The 20,249-nt window shown below is 47.6% G+C and overlaps 1 protein-coding gene across 1 annotated transcript in view; it reads right to left on the bottom strand.

Annotated features, from left to right (window-relative positions):
- Nucleotides 1–20,249, bottom strand: part of LOC144116041 (cGMP-dependent protein kinase, isozyme 1-like) — an 827,405-nt gene that overhangs the window by 224,616 nt on the left and 582,540 nt on the right. Inside the window, exons 2-3 of the mRNA XM_077650707.1 lie at nucleotides 10,372–10,550; nucleotides 9,258–9,424 (exon numbers count right to left, since the gene is read on the bottom strand). Of these exons, the coding sequence (XP_077506833.1) occupies nucleotides 9,258–9,424; nucleotides 10,372–10,550 (346 nt within the window). The remainder of the gene's footprint in view (nucleotides 1–9,257; nucleotides 9,425–10,371; nucleotides 10,551–20,249) is intronic.

Raw genomic sequence — 20,249 nt, 5'->3', positions numbered from 1 at the left:
TTGTACAAGTACCCATACACACAGTGAAGGACATCATTAAGTGAAGCAGCTGTGACAAGCAATAACAGAATTTCACATATATTAAGGAGCCTAAATTAAATTTTAAAGGAAAGAGGTGTGAAGAAGAAAACGTGGATTAACCGAAGAATAAAGAAGATGAAGAAGAAGCATTCGGTGAGGTGGTGAGAGATTATAGGTGGAGAAGCATTCCGAGAGGTGGAGAGAGATGATTGGTGGAGAAGCATTCGGTGAGGTGGAGAGAGAGATGATTGGTGGAGAAGAGAAGAAGAAGACGAGGACAAGTATTACGTGTACTAATGCGAAGGCTATAAAAGGGCGAATGAGAGCGAGGCACCTGGGGGATCAAGAGAGAAGGGGAGGCTGCGGCGGGTCAGGGACGCATCGGCTGGAAGAGAGCGACGCCGGCTACTGCTCCGATGAGCTCGCGTTCTACAACTTCGCATCGTGGACCACCTGCCGTGCCTGAGCCCGTTCCGGGGAATCAACGGAGGAAGCTACCACCTGCTACGGCCAGGGGTATCTCCAGCGCTGTTGCCACCCATCCGGGTGGTGCCCCCAACGCCAACAACACCGGCATCACCTCCACGGGCGCTTGGACCGGCAGCTTATACGACGCAGCCAGCGACGCCGCCAGCGACGCCAGCCCAAGCACGTCGAACGCCGCCTCGATGCCGGCTACTGTATCCATACAATGCCGCAGCCACACCGAACCAACCGTGAGCACGAACGCTGACCGCTAATAATAGAACGCTAGTAGTAGACGCTGCTAGCAGTGTGCCCGGGTCGCGTGTATTTATTGTCTGTGTTTTGTGTTAGTTTTGTTCGTTTTGTGTTCTAGTGTGTGTGTTACATAGGGTGTATTAAATGTGCGTTTGTGTTGGTACACCTGTCGCCTAGTCCATTCTTCCGGTCCGAGTGTTCTCCGGAGAGATCCGTGACAAAGATAAGTGGCGAGCCTATGCCAGGATTGATTTCCTTTTTTTCCTTTTGCTTTGTCTCGGATCTTTCCGATCTCTCGACGGCAGAAAGTATGGATTTGGCAAAAACGTTAGAACTGGCGCTCAAGCTGGGGTTAAGCAAAGAAGAGGCGATGTGTCTCTATGACGAGGAGGCAAAGAGGAAGAGAGAGGAGGCAGATAGGCAGAGACAGGAAAGGGCGCAAGCACGCGCAGACGCTCGCGAAGCAGAAGAACGTGAGACGAAAAGAGCTCGCGAGGTAGAAGAGCGAGAAGAGAAAAGAGCTCGCGAGGCAGAAGAGCCAGAAGAGAAAAGAGCTCGCGAGGCAGTAGAGCGAGAGAAAAGAAGGATAGAACGGAAGAAAGAGCTTATTTTGTGGAAACAGGCGCATGTCGCGGGAGGATATGAGGCGATCACGGACAATGATCAGCGTTCCTTAGCGGGTACAGAATCTCCTAGAACGGCTAGAGTTTGTCCAAGAAAGCTGATGGCTACTTTTGATGACAAGAGAGATGATTTGGATACATATCTGCAACGATTCGAGCGGATAGCTTTGGGGCAAGGCTGGGAGCGCAGTGAATGGGCCACGTCATTGAACATGTGTTTAGTCGGAGAGGCACTGAGTGTGTTTGGAAGGATTCCCGCTGCTGATTCCATGGACTACGAGAAAGTCAAAAAGCACTCCTCCAAAAATTTAGGCTTACGGCAGAGGGCTTTCGTGAGAGATTTCGCACCGCGAAACCTGAGGATTCGGAAACCGCGAAGCAGTTTCCCTGCAGGCTGACCAACTATTTTGATAGGTGGCTTAATATGTCAAACACAGAAAAGAGTTATGAAGGTGTGCGTGACAAGCTAGTCACAGAACAATTTTTAGCGTGCTGCAGCTCAAAACTAGCGCTGTTTCTGAAAGTTGTGTTCAATGGAAGAGTTCGCCGACACTGCAGACCAATTCCTCGAGGCTCAAGGACTAAGAAATTTGAGTAAGGCAAAAGAGGGAACCCAGAAGAACCTAGAGACAAGTGCGGCAAAACCAAGAGCATAAGGCGGTGCTTCTAAGGCGCCAGTAAGGTGTTTTCTCTGCGGCAAGGTGGGACATCGTGCAGCTGACTGTCGAACTAATAGCGCTGCCCAAAAAACACACGTTGTGTGTCAAGGTTGTAAGAGAGGTCATACTCTGGATGAGTGCCGATACAGAACGCAGGACCGAGCTGCATGCGTTGTCGACTCTAGGGTAGACCTTGTCACGCTACCCGAAGTTCCACAATTGGAGGAGAGCTAACGCCACTGGAAAATGAGGCGGTGAGTGGAACACCCAAGTCGAAAGCACCAATGCCGGTGGTGGTTAGCCAAATAGGGGACCGTCCTATATTGGTGCTTAGAGACAGCGGAGCCAACACAGTCTTGGTTCGGAGCAGCCTGGTGAAGGATGAGGATCTCACAGGGGAAGTGTCGGTCGCCACTCTTGTAGACAGCACAGTAAGGTACCTTCCTGAAGCCAGGATTCTAGTATCAACGCCATATTATACTGGGCAGGTAGTGGCAAAATGCGTATACCAACCCATCTACGATCTCACCTTGTGAAACATTACGGGTGCAAGAAGTGTCGAAGGCCCCGATACCGAGTGGAGGATGCTCAACGTTGACGAATATCCAAAGGAGGAAAGGCCTGCGACCGGTCAGACGGGTGCAGTCAGTTTCTCGTCGGCAGTGGAGACAAGAGCTCAAGCGACAGCCCGAGCACGCAGCGTCCGGTCTCTACTCCTGTTACGATGTGCCTGAGCGTAACACCGAGCGAAATTGCAATTAGGCAAAAAGAAGACCCGAGCCTGAAGGCCTCCTTCGAAAGAGTCAGGGAAAAAGTGAAAAGAAAGAAGAGTCGCACATCCTTCGAATATCAATTGGTAAATGGTCTTCTGCATAGGGAATACATATTTAGTTCAGGAAGGCGGGTCCAACAGCTGGTGTTACCGAGAGATATGCGAGAGACCGTGCTACGCTTAGGACATGACGCCAGTATGGCCGGACACCAGGGTGTTCAAAAAACGGTGTCTAGGACCACCGAGGAGTTCTTTTGGCCGGGTGTTCAGAGTGACGTTAAGCGCTTTGTTCGCTTATGTGACGTGTGCCAGCGCACAGTTCCGAAGGGAAGAGTTGGTCCCGTACCTCTGGGCAAGATGTCAGCCATCGAACTACCGTTTCAGCGAGTGGCTATTGACATTGTGGGGCCAATCTCTGCAGTGTCCGCCAAAGGCAATAGATATGTGCTTACTCTGGTTGACGTGGCCACTCGTTGTCCTGACGCTATTTCACTGAGAACTATTGACAGTATGTAAGCGGCGGAGGGCCTTGTGGAAATGTTTTCGCGTTATGGGTTCCCGAGGGAAGTTTTGAGTGACCGGGGCTGGAACTTCACATCGGAGCTATTGAAGGAGGTTAATCGCCTTTTGTCAGTAAAACAGTTACTGACGACGCCTTACCATCCCATGTGTAATGGGCCTGTAGAGCGGTTCAACGGCATCCTCAATAATATGATCAAGAAAATGAGCCAGGAGAGACCTACTGATTGGGATAGATGTCTCCCAGCTCTTTGTTCGCTTACCGCGAAGTACCGCAAACGAGTCTTGGTTTCTCGCCCTTCGAGATGTTGTATGGGAGAACCGTTAGAGGTCCACTTACAATACTGAAGGAGCTGTGGGCTAATAAGGAGATTGCATCAGATCTCAAGACAAGATACACATACGTTCCTGAGTTGCGGGACAAGTTGGAAGAAACATGCAGGCTTGCACATCAAGGCCTGGAAAGGGCGCGCGAACGCTATAAGGGCTACTATGACAAGAAAGCCACTCACAAGAATTTGAATGCGGGCGACAAGGTTCTCATCTTGCTACCCACGGATCATAATAAGTTACTGATGCAGTAGAAGGGCCCTTACCTTGTGACGCAGAAGAAAAATGACATGGATTATGAGTTATTGATAAATAACAACAAGAAGGTTTTCCGTGGAAACATGTTGAAAAAATACGAAGAAAGAGTTCCCATACAATGCGCCCCCAAGGTAGTATGCTCGGTAGTAGCCGAGGAGACAGATGATGTTGTCGAGATGCCCACATGCAGTGGGAAGAAAACTGTAGGTTGGGATAAGGTGCTAATAAACCCCAATTTGAATGAAGACCGAAGTTCACAGATAAAGGCCCTACTCCAAAGCAAAGGGGATGTCTTTTCGGATGTTCCCGGCAAAACGAATGTCATATGTTGCAGACTAGATCTCTCTACAGATAGACCAATCAGCGTAAAGCAATACCCACTACCTTTAGCAGTTCAAGAATCAATAGAAAAGGAGGTGCGGGATATGTTGGAGCTCGGTGTGATTGAGAGGTCGTGGTCAGTATACAATGCGCCTCTCGTGGTTGTCAAAAAAGCCGAAGGTACTAAAGGACTCTGTATAGATTTTCGTCGGCTAATTGACATTATAGTACCCGATGCAGAACCCATACCAAGAGCGGACGTGGTGTTCACTAAGGTACCTCACAAAAGGTTTTTTCTAAATTTGACTTAGCTAAAGGGTATTGGCAAATACCAATGGAAGATTCTTCTAAAGAGAAGACTGCCTTTTCGTGCTCGGCGGGTTTATTCCAGTTTAAATTCGTGCCTTTTGGTTTGAACACAGCGTCAGCAATATTCACGAAGCTGATGAGGAAGGTTTTGGATGGGCTCCGAAATGTAGAACACTATATTGATGACATCCTTGTGGCATCAGATACGTGGGAAGAGCATGTAATTACGCTGGAAAAACTATTTGATAGAATTCAGCAAGCCAGGTTGACCATAAAACCGGCAAAGTGTGATGTGGGCTTTGAAGCCATTTCTTTTCTCGGACACAAGCTGGGGATGGGCCGTATCGCGAGGAAAGACGACATCTTGGACAAAATACAGCAGGCCCAGACACCGATGACCAAGAAAGAGGTACAGTCGTTCCTGGGTCTAACGGGATACTACAGGGACTTTATTCCCGATTATGCTCACATAGCCAACCCGCTTGTCGAACTCACTACTAAGAAGAGGGACAAGCAATAAGCTGAATTGGACTGCGGAACATGAAAATGCATTCGTGATGTTAAAAGGGCATATGGTAAGACCGCCCGTTCTTTTTGCTCCGAATATGGATAAAGAGTTTGTGCTTCGCACGGATGCATCAGACCGAGCTTTAGGAGCCGCACTCTTGCAAGAAGAGAATCGCGTGCTACATCTGGTATGTTTTGCAAGCAAGAGATTATCGGCTAGTGGACGCAACTACTCCACTGTTGAAAAGGAATGTTTGGCGGTGGTGTGGGCGGTAAAGAAATTCCACATTTATCTTTATGGGAGACCATTTAAGGATTCAAACAGATCATCAGCCGCTTGATTACTTAACCAAGGCCAAAATGAACAATAATAAAGTTATGAGATGGAGTTTGGCCTTGCAAGAATACTCATTTCAGGTGGAATATATTAAAGGCAGAGATAACGTTGGAGCGGACTTCATGAGTAGAGCCAACTGAACAGCTCTAGGTATCTCTGGCATGTATCGTTGTTGTTGTTGTGTTAATGTATCTCTGGGATTTATCTTGCTGTTGTTGTTGCTGTTGTTGGTGTTATCTGATTATACACGAACATGTTTATTAAGGACTCTGTGCGAACAGCGGCAGTGGTGTGTTAGTGTTCTGAAAACGCAATTTGGTGTGCTGCGTTAGCGGTGTGCGTTTGGCGTGTGCTGGACATCTGCGGTTTGTTGTGTGCTGGGTCCAGAATCGCCACAGAAGTTAGTTGGTTGGCTGGATGGCTTAAAGATGAGGATGACGTGAGCAGTTTTTCATAGAAAAACTCTTGAGAGAGGGGGCCCTTGTCACGTATATTAAGGAGCCTAAATTAAATTTTAAAGGAAAGAGGTGTGAAGAAGAAAAAAAACGTGGATTAACCGAAGAATAAAGATGAAGAAGCATTCGGTGAGGTGGAGAGAGATTATTGGTGGAGAAGCATTCGGAGAGGTGGAGAGAGATGATTGGTGGAGAAGCATTCGGTGAGGTGGAGAAAGAGATGATTGGTGGAGAAGAGAAGAAGAAGACGAGGACAAGAATTACGTGTACTAATGCGAAGGCTATAAAAGGGCGAATGAGAGCGAGGCGCGGGGGGGAACAACAGAGAAGCGGAGGCTCCGGCGGGGCAGGGACGCATCGGCTGGAAGAGAGCGACGCCGACTACTGCTCCGGTGAGCTCGCGTTCTACGACTTCGCATCGTGGACTTTCTGCCGTGCCTGAGCCCGTTCCGGAGAATCAACGGAGGACGCTACCACCTGCTACGGCCAGGGGTATCTCCAGCGCTGTTGCCGCCCATCCAGGTGGTGCCCCCAACGCCAACAACACCGGCATCACCTCCACGGGCGCTTGGACCGGGAGCTTATACGACGCAGCCAGCGACGCCGCCAGCGACGCCAGCCCAAACACGTCGAACGCCGCCTCGATGCCGGCTACTGGATTCATACAACGCCGCAGCCACACCGAACCAACCGTGAGCACGAACGCCGACCGCTAATAGTAGAACGCTAGTAGCAGACGCTGGTAGCAGTGTGCCCGTGTCGCGTGTATTTATAGTCTGTGTTTTGTGTTAGTTTTGTTAGTTTTGTGTTCTAGTGTGTGTGTTACATAGGGTGTAATAAATGTGCGTTTGTGTTGGTACACCTGTCGCCTAGTTCATTCTTCCGGTCCGAGTGTTCCCCGGAGAGATCCGTGACACAGACACCACACGCTGTCGAAACCGACCGCAGGCAGGGATGAGATGTATCTTTGGAATTTAGAGGTTTCGTCAAATACAGCTCCTCTGAGAACCGCAATAGTGTTTTGTGGGTGCCTGTTGGACTAGCTCTCAACCGCGCCCCATACGTAGTAGTCCGTTGGGTTGAAATCTGGCGAGCTAGAAGGCAACATTTTCGAGTAACGTGGTCATGGAGATTTTCGACCGTCTATTCTTGAGTTGTATGAACTGTGTGGGACGGTGCGGCGCCTTGCTGAAAAAGATACGGCCTCCCCTGTGATACAGTAGTAATCCAGGGCTTCACAATTGTGTTCAATACCTCAGTGGAAGCAACGGCAATGATTCTGAGGTTTGTTCAGGAGGCATTTGACTAAGGTTAAGCGGCTTTCCATAGTTGTATTGGTCAATAACTGTCCTCTCCACATAACATGGGACTTTTACCGAAGGTCCTCATGAACGACACGTCTGATAGTGACCTTATCAACCTCCACTTCCTTGTCGAGCGCAACCATCGACTGCTGAGCGTCCTCATTAATGATACCTTGGACGCAACTGATGAATTCTGGTGTCCATAGAGGGCCAGAGCACCGACAATCCTATTTTCTGGAGAAGCAGCGTACACGTAAACCTGACAACCTCCAATTTTTTCCGTACTTTGAAAACGAATGACCCCGCCACCTTCATGAATGCAGTGATCTCTTAACCGGAGTGGCCTGCAGCCAAAGAGACAATGATTGCATGTCTATTCATTTCCCGAGTTAGCCGAAGCTCTACCACGCTTATCTGCAGCAAAAAAAAAGAATTTGGAATTTATGACGTACCGGATAGTGTGTCACTTTTAATATATGCTCTCAAACACCTGCCGCACACTTTATTAGGAAAACTGAAGTCTCCGTATAAAGTTACAAATTATGATGGAAACCTTATGTGTATAACTGATATTGTTGCGTAAATGAGCGCTTTATTAACGCTTCATTTACCGCAGCGGTGGCATAGTGGTTTGAGCACCCGCCTCGCATGCGGGAAGTGCGGGGTTCAATCCCCACTGCCGCCAGTTATCAACTGGTATACCATACAATGAGTACAAGCTTTCCCCTGCCTGGTGCTCGGCTTCATTAGGGTGAATTGCTTTGGAAATGGGTCTATAGCGCCCAACTTGAGAAGAATGAAGATATTTTGTGCCATGGGGCTGTTTAGCCTCAGATGCTCTTGCGCCATAAAATATATCAGAATCGATTAATGCCTCATTAAATGACTTCCTACGCCGAACATGTTTGCCAAGACTGAAGTTTTTTCTCTTGAGTTTTTAATCCAAATTCCCGATTGGGCGTGTTGGTGGGACATGATTCGAAATTACCAGCGCGGAAACAGACGGGGACACGAGAAGAAAAAACACTGACGACGGGACGGGCGCTGGCTAACAACTCTTTATTTGTGAGGAAAACGCAGCACAATAAATGCCAAAAACCACGTGACACTCAGGGGGCCAAATATTACAACCTAATCCAAAGTCATCAAAGGGTGGCCGACACATGTATGAACCAGAAGGAATCCCCCCCCCCCCCGAAAAAAGAATGGAAAAGGGCGTGAGACTTTATTAAGTGCACATATCAAAAAGCACTTTAACCAGCAAAAAACCAAGGAAAACACACGTGCCAAACAACATCGTGGCCAAAGGGCGGTGTCAAGAACATTTTAACAGCAACAACGACCCAGGCTAAAAGGGCCCAAACAAGCGAAGCAAAAGCACAGTCAGAAATCTAAAATCAGATAAAACGTCACACAACCCTACGAATGTCGCAAAAAGCTAAAAACAAACGAATAAAACCTAAAATGGAGCAAAAAGAAACTTGTCAACGCTAAGGTGAAAGGTAAAAAAACATTCCACATGCAAGACACAATTTGGATTATTACAACGTATGGGCTGCACCAAAAGCCCGAAGAGAAGTATGCGCAAGTATGCGCACCGGTGATATGTTCACTTCATAAAATTTTACGCCCTTTTTCACTTTTTTTTTTGGGGGGGGGGGTTTCTTCTGGCTCATACATCTGTCAGCCGCCCTTTGATGACAGTAGATTAGGTGGCAATCTTTGGCCCCATGACTGTCACGTGGTTTTTGGCATATATTGTGCAGGGTTTTCCTCGAAAATCAAGAGTTAGTCAGCGCCCGTCCTGTCGTCAGTGTTTTTTCTTCTCGTGTCACCGTCTGTTTCCGCGCTGATCATTTCGAATTGATTTTCTAGTCTAAATAAGAAGTTTGAATACCACGTTGGTTTGAAGTAATGAGAAATTCGTAAGGTTGCACATAATTTGAAGTGAGTAATTGAGTGGTGAAGATTTGAGTGTGTCCCACGCGGACGCGCTTGACGCATGTGTAACTTTGTGGTGTTGATGCATCATCCCTGCGTTCTTTGCTTTTATGGGAAAACTTTCCCACCACACAGGTTGTTTGGCCCCGTATACTGAGCTGTATAGCGAGCTGTTACTCACCGGCAGACACGTACAAGTGCGAGCCGACGTCTCCTTCCCGGATGACTAGCGTTCCAGCATCGAAGACCTGCGGGTACATGCAGTCCACCACCTCTCGCACCTGCGACGAGTCTAGGTTCTTCAGAAAGTCGTTCTCCATGATGGCGTCCTTGATAAGCTGCTTAGACCTGCACGGGGCCACACACGCGAAGCGACCAAGCCAGCGCGTATGTTATGAGAAATTGCTGTAATAGGAATCAAAAGGCGTTAATTTTCCATCCTACAACTCGCTTGCAAATACGGTACACATTTCCTCTTTTTCCTTTCCTGCAGATCTGAAGGCTTCTTGCGAGTCGGAAAGGTACAAAAGCGATGTCCTCAATGAACAGAATGAGTAAAACAAGAGAAACAATGCGGACGAAGTGAACATCGATAATAATGCAGCGATTGCTTTGGTTCCGTCAAATCAGTAAGCCTGTGGCAAGTATTAGTGCCTCATAAATCAATCAACTTTCCTTCACAGACAGACTGCCCCACCCAGGAAGCACTAAGTAGTTACTCTACTCAACGGGTTATCGGCTAGCTGCAAAAATGGGCTACGGATATTATTCTCGTTTCTCACCTTTGTTGGCTTACAATGCAGTTACGAGAACCGAAATCGTTTCATGATACCATTGCACTTTCACTTGTTCAGTTATCGGCTACATCGCATGTTTCGCTTTCGTCATCACTATCATCGCTCTTATACTAACATCCGAGGTCGCTGTCCTCAAGAACGCTTGGTAAGCTTTATTTCTGCGATGCTGCTTGATCGTGTGAACTTCCATTCTGTTCCGAGACTAACATAACACTATTACGCCTTGTTTCGCACATCTGGAACTCGTAGGACAGCCACGGCCTCTACAGGTCAACCTTTGAGCTGCCCTCCAATTGAAAGCATCGATTTGCTTCGAAGCATACAGTTCGGTGTCTTGAAACGCACAGATCAAAGCAGGCCATAAAATGTAGTACCCATGCAAGGTTCGACAGCCTGAGACGCAGCGCTCTTAGGGAAGCTACGAGAAAACAGAAAAACTACCTTCTGTTGCAGCGAAGCGTAGTTCAGTTTGCTCTAGGGCACGCTCTAGTGGCGTACCTGAAGTCCTTGGGATGGTGCGAAACGTCCACTTCCAGCACTAGGGTGCGGCAGGTGGCGCTCTCTCCAGAGACGCCCTGCTTCTTCTGCAGGGTGCTCTGGCCGGCCATGGAGTGGTGCTGGTGGATGGTGGCCAGCAGGTCGGGGCGGCCGTCCTTGGACGTCGCCTGCAGCACCGACTGCGGAAAAGAGCCCGCCCGGTTCAGCATGGGCGAGGCCACGTGTTACGCGCGACATGCCCACGCCGCCTGCCAGCATTTGCCTCACCTGACAGTGTATCGCGCAACCACACTGTTCGCAGGTCGGTATAACTGAGGCTCACACTGTGAAATGGCGCAAAGAAGCTTAACCACAAAAACAGTTTGGCGTTTATGCTTCGTCTCAGCGGCAAGCCCTACTCTCATGCTCCTATACTCTACTTCGCCATAGCATGTTTCTATGCAGAAGGAAAAAGGTGTGGCTAATGAAGGCGAAGCAGCAGAGGGAAGAGAAAGCATAGTATTCCCAGAAGAAAAATATCCTAATATTAAAAGATCAATAGAAGTAGCATCACCGAACGTGTTCCTTCAAGACTGACGCCAAGTTGGTTTCTCCGGCACAGTAAGCAATGAATGCATAAAAGAAACAGGCACTATAACAACCACTTCACCATACTGTGTTTGCGTGCCCCAAATTCTCGGAGAAATGAAACATGTGAATGATTAATAGAAGCTCCTATCAAGAAAATGATCGAAGGGACTCCTTGCGCTACAAGACTCAGAATAAAAACCATAGAACAATACGATGACAACAATTATGCAAACGAATTCCATTACAAATATCAGCTATGGATTGTGGATGAAAAACTGAGCGCTAAAAAAAAGCTGTGGTGCCAGGAACATTGGTCTTAAATTAGTGGCCTATGTTTTGCGCACATTAGGTTGTTTCTAAATAAGAGCGAAAATTTCGTTCTTGTTAATTTATTTCCGGATGACTGTCAATATTACAAAAATACTTTCCCAAAATAATCGCGAATGTTTACAATAATCAGTTATTGCTACCCGCGATTGGTGTGAACATTGGGGCATTGAAAACAATGTACACAAAACTATTTTGCTGTGAGTCATACGCCACAAAGAGCCTAGCGTGTTTATATGTACTAAACGACCCAATAATATCCGAGGTAAAAAAATTCATGTATTTGGGTATCACAATCAATAAAAAACTTTCTTGGTCAAATCATATTTGTCTTACGTGTTCACCATCGATGCGCAAGTTGTGGTTCTTGAGAAGGAAACTTAAAAACGCACCTGTCAATACCAAAATTCTAGCATACAACGCGCTTGTCGGATCAAAATTGGAATATGCGGAAGTTTTGGGAGCTCCTCATACTAAAAGGATGAAGTGAAATTAGAGTGTCTCCAAACGAAGGCCATCAGATTTTTCTTTAGAGAATATAAATGAGGCGGTTCGCTGTGTTGACTAATGCTTACGAATAAAATCAGTACGCTAGAGCAGAAGCTTAAGGTTAGTCGTCTCCAGTTTAAAGGTGCCATTGTAAATGAAAAAAATCGGACTTCAGCTGCCTCATTACGTAAAGCCTTTAAGTACACGGAGATCAAGACACAGATATAACCTGTCTTTTGGTGCGACATGTTAGCTAGCGTGAATAAAAGAGCACACAGAGGCAGAGAAACAGACTGGACACACGGTAGACATCAACTGAAGTTTAATACACATTCACGTAAAGATTCTCAGTTCGCCAAATCACGCCCAGTATTAAACTTTAGTTGACGTCTAGCGTTTTCCCGTCTGTTTCTCTGTCTCTGTCCGCTCTTTTATTCGCGCTAGTTAACATGTCACAGCCAGTATCGCAGCACCAACTTGCCCAATTTTCTTGTTTAACCTTTCCCTTACGCCAATATTTTCTAAAACGAAATCCGATATGAATAGTTTCTTTCTGCGTAGTGTTAAAGAATGAAATTCTATCCCTGTAGAGGTGTATTCCACCAAAGAACTTTGCAGAATAGTTAGAAAAATTTTTTCTCTCATTAACTAGGTCAAACATAAGCAGTGCTCGCAACCCACTTTTTTGTACGTATTTCAAACTCCATCATTTTGTGATAATTTTCCGTTTTCTCTTGCTTGGCACAGCAATTTGCCCACCTGTTTGTTATTTCATATGTGCGCTTCGTCTTTTTTGCAGTTATTGTGATACTGCAAGACATTACTTGTTTTGAGTAGCACCACTACAGCCTGCATCCTGTTGTTTAGTTTTTATCGTTGTTTTGCATTGTCATGCCTTGTACTGTATGGCTCCTCCTGCCTGGGCCAGTTTTGGCCTGCAGTATCAATAAATAAGTATTCTGGCGGAATCTATCGAAGGCGAGTCGTGCTTAAGCATACATGCGGCCCGAGGGGCTTTTATTTCGCAGCCTCGGCAATGGGAGGAAGTAAACGTAAAAACAGTCAAAGAACACCTCTATCACGCTTCAGCGATATTCTGGTCAACTGATATCTTACACACCGCATTATGAAGGAATTTTCGAAATAGAAAAATTCCCATTCACACTTCACTTACGTTTCTAAATTAACGGTGAGAAAAAGTTGCGTCGCACCGGAAATTACTAGGTACGTTTTGTCGCGTGCTTCATTTTAGGACATTGAATGTTTCTAAATGAACGATGAGAAAACAGTTAGGCGCACCTACAATGAATATGCGTGTTTTTCGCGTGTTCCATCTTGGAACAATTAAATTCTACGTAGAGAAATGCAACTCGTCTCAAAGAACTTTCATTGTCTGAGAAGTGAAAACTGTTTCTGCTTGTTATCTGAAGTTGGGGAAGAGATTGTATGCAACATTGTAAATAGCTTCTTCCCTGCTCATTCCTCTTCCTCTATTTATTTCCCGTCACCTCTTGCTCCCCATTGTTGCGAGTCAGGTAGCATGGTCGAGCCGGAGAAGGGAGGAGGAAGATCGTGGATGGGGTTGTGAGGAAGACACTGAAAACTTTATGCAAGTATTTGCATTGCACGTATTTACACGTACAGAACAACTGAGAATGTATCTCATTATGAGTCTCGACGACAGTGAGTTACTCGGGCGTATTCGGTGCCGAGTTTTATAGGGTTTTTCTTCCCTGAAATGGCTAGATGGAGGCCCGGCCTGCCGAGGAAGGCGTGTCCTGAAATGCTCACTATGGCACTCATTACGCACTCTCTCCCCGGGAACAGGCCCCCGTCACGTGTTGAGCTTGAGAGGAGGATGCCATCTACGTCACGCAGACACTGGAATGTCCGCTAGTGGCGTTCTCGCGGTTTGCAGGTGCACGCACGTGTTCCTCAACAGGGCAAAGTCAAGGCTACGCGCAAGGCCACGCGGGAGAGGGAAACAGCTCGCCGTCAAATTCTCCTTTTTAGACGGATGCCGCTGTCAAACTTGATGACTTTACCCAGCTGACCCCCGGATCCTCTCGGGAAGGTTAATTACTGCTGGCCTTGGCAGCTATCTTCGTCATGCCGATGAGGGTGCACTAGCAGAGCTGCGCTAGATGGTTTCAGGGGAGGATTACTGTCGCCTCTGCCGTGGTTACGCCGGGAGTTAACCCCGCGTCGCCTTCAGTGACTCGTCGGCAGCCCATGGGAGCGTCCGCTGTAACCACGCCTGTTTTCCCACAAGAATAATGCGAAAGGTAACACCATTCAACAGCTGCGCACTTCTCCGGTTGTCTTCGGGTACCAGCTCAGCAGTTACGGTGCGGCCGGTTGGTTTCATTTCCTCTGCTGTCAAAATAAACAACAGCACCGCCTCCTATCTAACGGCAAGCATGTAACTACCTCCAACATATTTCGGTTTTGTAATGGTTTTTTAACCACCTGTTAAGTGAAATCCAAAGTGCTTGAAAATCTATTCTTTATGCGAGTGAGGTGTGCGATGATTCAGCGCTTCGAAACCTATATATAATAGGCGCGAAGGCATTTCTTGATCAGTCACTTTTGCAGTCAAAATTTTTATCTGCACGTTCCCGACTGCACACGTAAGGCAACGATTAGCCATCCCGTGATCACCTTCTGTACCTGCGCGAGCTGCCTTCGTTGTATTCAGGTGAAACGCGCGCTCACCTGGGATCCCTCCGAGCTCACCGCTTCTCGATACCTCGGTATGCATCGAATGGCACTTCGCTTGCTTTGAAAGACGCCGCCTTCCAAATTCCGTTAGTAATCTACACGTGTATCTCAGGTGAGGGCACGATAACACAAGGCAGGTTAGTCTTAGGGAGCATGCAGTTTGGGACACTGCCCGCAAAGGTGGTGCCTGAAAACACCCGCAAATTAGCACTCATTCTGTTCCTGGATAGCAGCTGACGTTTACGGCATCTTAAGTAACGTTGGAAAGTGAGGGACAGCAGTATCCCCTGTCGCTGAATTTTGCTACTACCAATGGCAGATACAGGTTAGTTTTTGTTTACGCGTTTCAGCAAACTGGATGCAAAGGATCTTTTCCTGGCAAAATGTTCAAGAGATGTGATAGGTTACCTGGAACAGAGCCTGTTAAGAAGGTTCAATTTTCGGTGGATGTGGAAAACCTTTTCTACTCCAACCTGCATGCAGACTTACTAAAGCGCAGGAAGATGTTTCATTCCAGAACTCTGTAGGAATTTCCGTAGATGCGTTTATGAAATTCTTGGTTTATCATAGTAGTAGCTTTATGTGATTTACAAAAATCATTATGTGACACGTGTAGCACCTGTATTTCGTATCATCCTTTTATCAGAGATTTACCGTTCACTGACGATTGCCGTTAATGGAAGTTAGGTTTCAAAAGATCTTAGATGCGTGTATGATTATTCAGTTCTCTCGAACAGCCACCATGCTATAAAGTACACATCGCGAATGACGTTTTATATCAGTTTTGGAGAAAACTTGAAAAGGTCCTATTTTTACGCTTGTAATGCCTTGTGGGGACACACTGGAGTTTGTAGTCATCCGCGTGATTTTATTGACCGAGAGATTTTCTAGCGATGTCACCCCAAAGTACTGAAAGATCGGCTATATTATGAATCAGCGCACTCGAAAATGGTTAAGAGCTGGATTGCGCTCTGTGTCCAGAGTTTGCTCTCCTGAAGTCGTGTCCACGAAAAATGCAGGAAACTTTTGATGGGCAGACGTGCAGGCCTAATATGTAAACGAAAAAAACGCCTCGACTGGTGTGAAAAGGCATTTTCGGTGGAGCAGGTGAACTGGTGAGGTAGTTTCCTCAAAGCCGGCGAGAAACCAGAAATTGCAGCATCCTAAAGCGGAAGGAACCAAGCCGCATCACCCTAACTTCCACATTACCAAGACTTCGAAACAAGCGCTTATAGTTCTCTCGTCAGCTTTTAACACACAGAAATAACTCGGTCACATCATCCGCTACGTATTTAAGAACAAAAGAGAGCAATCAAGGTGCTGCAAAACGGAACGTGATAGGCCGCTACACTTGGAGGCAGTCGCTGGGTGCCGTCATGAATTTCTCGTAATGACTGCGACGCAGGGCGGCACAACCACCATGAGGGCTTCAGTGCACTACCATGCAAGCATTGGCTTATGGCAGCGGCAGCAGAGCCAGCTCCAATGCCCTTCTTTCGCAGCCGTATCAAATTATATTTAAAGCCTTTCGGAGTGTGGTGGTACAAACAAGCTTATTCGGCACGAATAAACCACAGACAAAAAGGAGAGTCCTGTAGACCTCTTAAACAATTTAAACCCAGGGTTTGTATCCAGCGGTTGATTTATCTTGGAAGACCGAAACGGCGCCACTAAACCGCAGGACCAGGGAAAGGAAAGGCACGTGCAAGCGTTGATGGCTTATGCCGGCTCTCTAAAGGTGTTGAAAGCGAAATATGCAGTTTATGGCTAAGTTCGACGAACTGGTCAGTGTTAAAACGCCTTGTTTATCAGATGCGATGTACAAAATAAAGCTCGAAAATGTACTTTCTAGTAGTGAAAAATATAACAAAAAAAAGTTTGCGATGGGCAGTGGTTATGAAAATTCTGCAACTCAGTACTATATATAGTTCTCAGTACCTTAGGCTAACCTGACACGAGTGAAATCTTCATCCTACTTTCTTGTGTGTGAAAGTAGCGAAGTGGGCGATCAAGCCCCGTTCCTAACTGAGCATTCTGCAACCTTTGGCGCTGAAAATCAAAACTGTGAATATCTATGAAGAGCAAAATTTCGCCGGTCTCCTGAGCAGGCCTGCCGCGTTTCCGAAGCCAAAGAGAAAGTGGCACTAAATGGTTGCAAATATTAAAAGCGCACAACTCTGCCCTCAATCACTCAGCGTCAAAGCTTGGTTTATAGCCCAGTTTCAGTCGGCCCCACGGTGGCTCAGTGGTATGGTTCTCGGCTGCTGACGCGAAAGACGCGGGTTCGATCCCGACTCCGGCGGTCGCATTTCGATGGAGGCGGTATGCTAGGGACTCGTGTACAGTGCGATGTCAGTGCACGTTAAAGAACAACAGATAGCCGAAATTATTCGCAGCCGTCCACTACGACGTCCCTGAGATTGAGAGAAATGTGACAGGAATCCATTCCTCTCTCGACCTCCTCTTCGTATTACACGTCCCCATATATCCGTCCGGCTAATGCTATTGCTCGAGCCCATAGAGACAAGCAAAACAAAGCGTACACCCGTGGAAACCGTGGCCACGGGGAAGGACATTCCTTTGGGTTGGGACGTAACCATAAAGCGGCCCAGCGGGTGTCGAAAGCTTTAATATTGGATGCGGTGGCGAAACACGGCGGCGCGCGCAAGACGGTGTTCGTTATCTGAAGCCGTGCACGCACATATTGCAGAGCCCCGAGCTGGCGGCGCACTCGCTACGCACTCGCTGCGCCGCGACATCATCACTGGGAGAAAGTGCTAGAAATCATCCTGAACGTCGCACTGCAGGCGCCGCGGCCCGCGTTGGCGGCGAGTAGCGGCTCGTGCATCCGTGCGGCCTGTCCCGAGGGACACGCCGTGTTCACAGGTCGACTTGCTTTGCCCTGCTTGAGGCTGGGGAAGCGCGCGATGCTTCCCTTCATCTCAATTTGGCGCTTGCTGCTCGATGCAACAACCCGTGAAGGCCAACATGCCGGGACGGCGCGGACTGTGCCGTGGTGTTACATTGCAGACGCTACATTGCAGACGCGGGACGATCACTCTTGTCGAGCATGTAATTCGATGTACTGCTACCCGGCGCGAAAAGTCTCAACCTAAGAACAGCTTGGCCAACTCAAACGCGTTCGCACGTGTGCAGTAGAGAAACATCGGCAATAATTTATGTTGCTCCGAGAGCGATTGTAGAATTCCATATCGCGATCCTTAGTGGTAAAAACAGCGGTTGGCGGCTGTGGCGGGCTGCGCCGCTTTGAGAAAAAACGTCCGCTCTGACGGGACTTTTGCTGCTGTGACTTTTGGTGCGTTAGCAGAAAGTCTTGTTTCGGCAAAAACCCCCCGTCTATCTGTGCGAAGCCTCCAGCTTTCGAGCATCCTCCGGGCGCGGAAGGCAGATCCTCCGGGGTACCCTCCAGAAGACGTCCACCAGCACACTCCAGCCTCTCGAAGCCTCCCCCCCCAAGAACCTCACGGCTACAGCAATTTCAAAGCCGCAATGGGAAGACGATCAGTGTAAAAGAGAAATTTACAACCAATAGAGATAGCGCAGATTTGGAGCATCCTATTGTAAGATTACCGGTGCATTTTTTTGTTTTCATACTGGCCGTATACGTGGAGTCGGTACCACTGGGCCGTGCAGATTGGGCGGCAACTCTTCTAAGTTCTTCATCCCCCGAAGGAGGCCGTTGAGTATTCCGAGGTGTTTTAGCGATCTGAAAAGCAGGTGTTTCCAGCGCAACCGCGACGAAGGCAGAAGCTCACCACGGGCCCACCGTGGCGCCAATCCCAAAGGGTGCCGCGTGGTGGAGTCTGCTAAACAGGCATAAAGTTGGTCCACAGCGAAAGGACTGACCGATCCCTTATAGTACCGCCTGGCACTGCAGCGCCTCCACCGGCAACAACAACGTTTAGCGTGGTGATGTGTTGCTACCCAATCAGGAGCTGCAACGATCATTGGCGCCGCGGCTTAGAGCAGAGAAGTTCCCCAAAACCGCTATTTCTATCTGCTATATTTCTTGAACACTCCATTCCCTTTCTTGGGTTTTGGATTTTCTCATCTGTGCATCATCGATTTGTGCAAAAACCCCGAGCAAGATCTTGCGATGCTTGTGGGTTTGTGCCAAGAGAAATAAATAAAAAATAAATAAAACAAACTACTACCGCGACTTGGAGCCGAACGCTCGGCGACGTGAACCGATCAACTTATCTGGGTAGTGCTCGAGAGCACTAGGCAGTCGCTGCACTTTATTTTGAACTGTGTATTTACTACGCGAGGTTATGTTTGTACAGCAAGCGGATATACACAGCTTATTTACAGAGCATGCAGCTAGCGACTGCACTGCCCTAGCTTGACAGAACAAAAACAGAGCTAAAAGGCTGGCAATGATAGGCACCCTACCCACAGCGGAAACCAGTCCGCTAGAAAGTCTTTGTCATCAAAACTGTCCCTGAGTTAAAGCATCATTCGACTTAAATGGCTTCTAGCTGAAACAAGAGGTTCAGCGTTGCGGTATACCATGCGCGTTTTCCACAGGCAATGAGGTCCAGTGAGGAAAAACATGTCAAATGATTCGTAATCAGGTTGAGTAGCCTTAAAGGAACGAGCACTGTAGGAATTTAAAGCAGTGTTTCTTTAGCACCCTCTGCAACACATTCCAAAACCAAATCGTATGCATGCAATTAATAAAACAGTGTTCAAACGTTTCAGGTACACTGCAGAGCGAAGCCGTGATTACTACTGTTATGCAGAACACTCAAGCAAAGCGGCTCCAGATAAAGGGCAAAAAGCAGCCGGGACATCGGGCAGCCTTGCCTCATGGAAAAGCTCATTGGCACAGTATTTGCATGTGACAATTAACAATTAAGCGCGTTGAACATTTGGTGTAGCAAAGTTGCACTCCTTTAAGTAGAGTAGACCCATCATTTGCTCGCTCTAGAAGGGAAAAGAGGAATGAATGGTGAACACGCACAAACGACTTCGCAGGACCTACTTAAAGCAAAGGAAGCTAATATGACAGCAGAAACAAGTTTCGAGAATTGTACGCGCAATGTGCACATTACTTTGGATTGAGCGGCCTCTCAAAGCGTATGTTTGATGACGGCCAATGAGAACTTACATTACAGATTGCAGGCAGTCGGCGCAGCCCAGCTCGCCTCGTGTAAAACTGCAACACACTCTCGCGCTGTGCATGGCATATCGTCGTGTTCATCAACTTCGATCTGCGGCGCGAAGACACAGACAAAGAATTCTCTGTATCCATCGTCATCCAGATCGTTCATGCAGTTCTGATTTCGCACGTTTAAAGAACTTATGTGAAAAATCTGTCATTTTCTGCCAGCCTTGGAACGACGAATGGAAGCAGTGTCACGAGAAGTGTTCCCAATGGTATCAGACGAGAGTAAACCATTCAAAAAGAGAAGAGGGTAGATCCTGTCGCTGCCCTACACGGCATTGCTAAATTGGAGTCGCGTCTTGCACATGTATGAGTAGAAAAGAAAGAGCGTGAGCCAATCTCATGTTTTCTGTCGGGGAAGCTACGAGTCACGCCGGTGACATCTCAAATTTCCTGTATTTTGGCAGTGAGCCCGCGACCGGCACGAACAGGAAGACAGCAATGCGCGAGAGAGCGCGTAGATGTCCAGATTAAGGGAACTTCCGCTTTCCACCCAGGAAGCAGCTGCCGCAACTGCGGCACCAGGTAATTTGCCCTGTGGTGAAAAATCGCCTGCCGGCGGGGAACGCAGCAAGCGGGAACA

The sequence above is a fragment of the Amblyomma americanum genome, chromosome 1 (assembly GCF_052857255.1).
Source record: "Amblyomma americanum isolate KBUSLIRL-KWMA chromosome 1, ASM5285725v1, whole genome shotgun sequence".
Classification (NCBI taxonomy): domain Eukaryota; kingdom Metazoa; phylum Arthropoda; class Arachnida; order Ixodida; family Ixodidae; genus Amblyomma; species Amblyomma americanum.
This window is presented reverse-complemented; position numbering and strand designations above follow the sequence as displayed.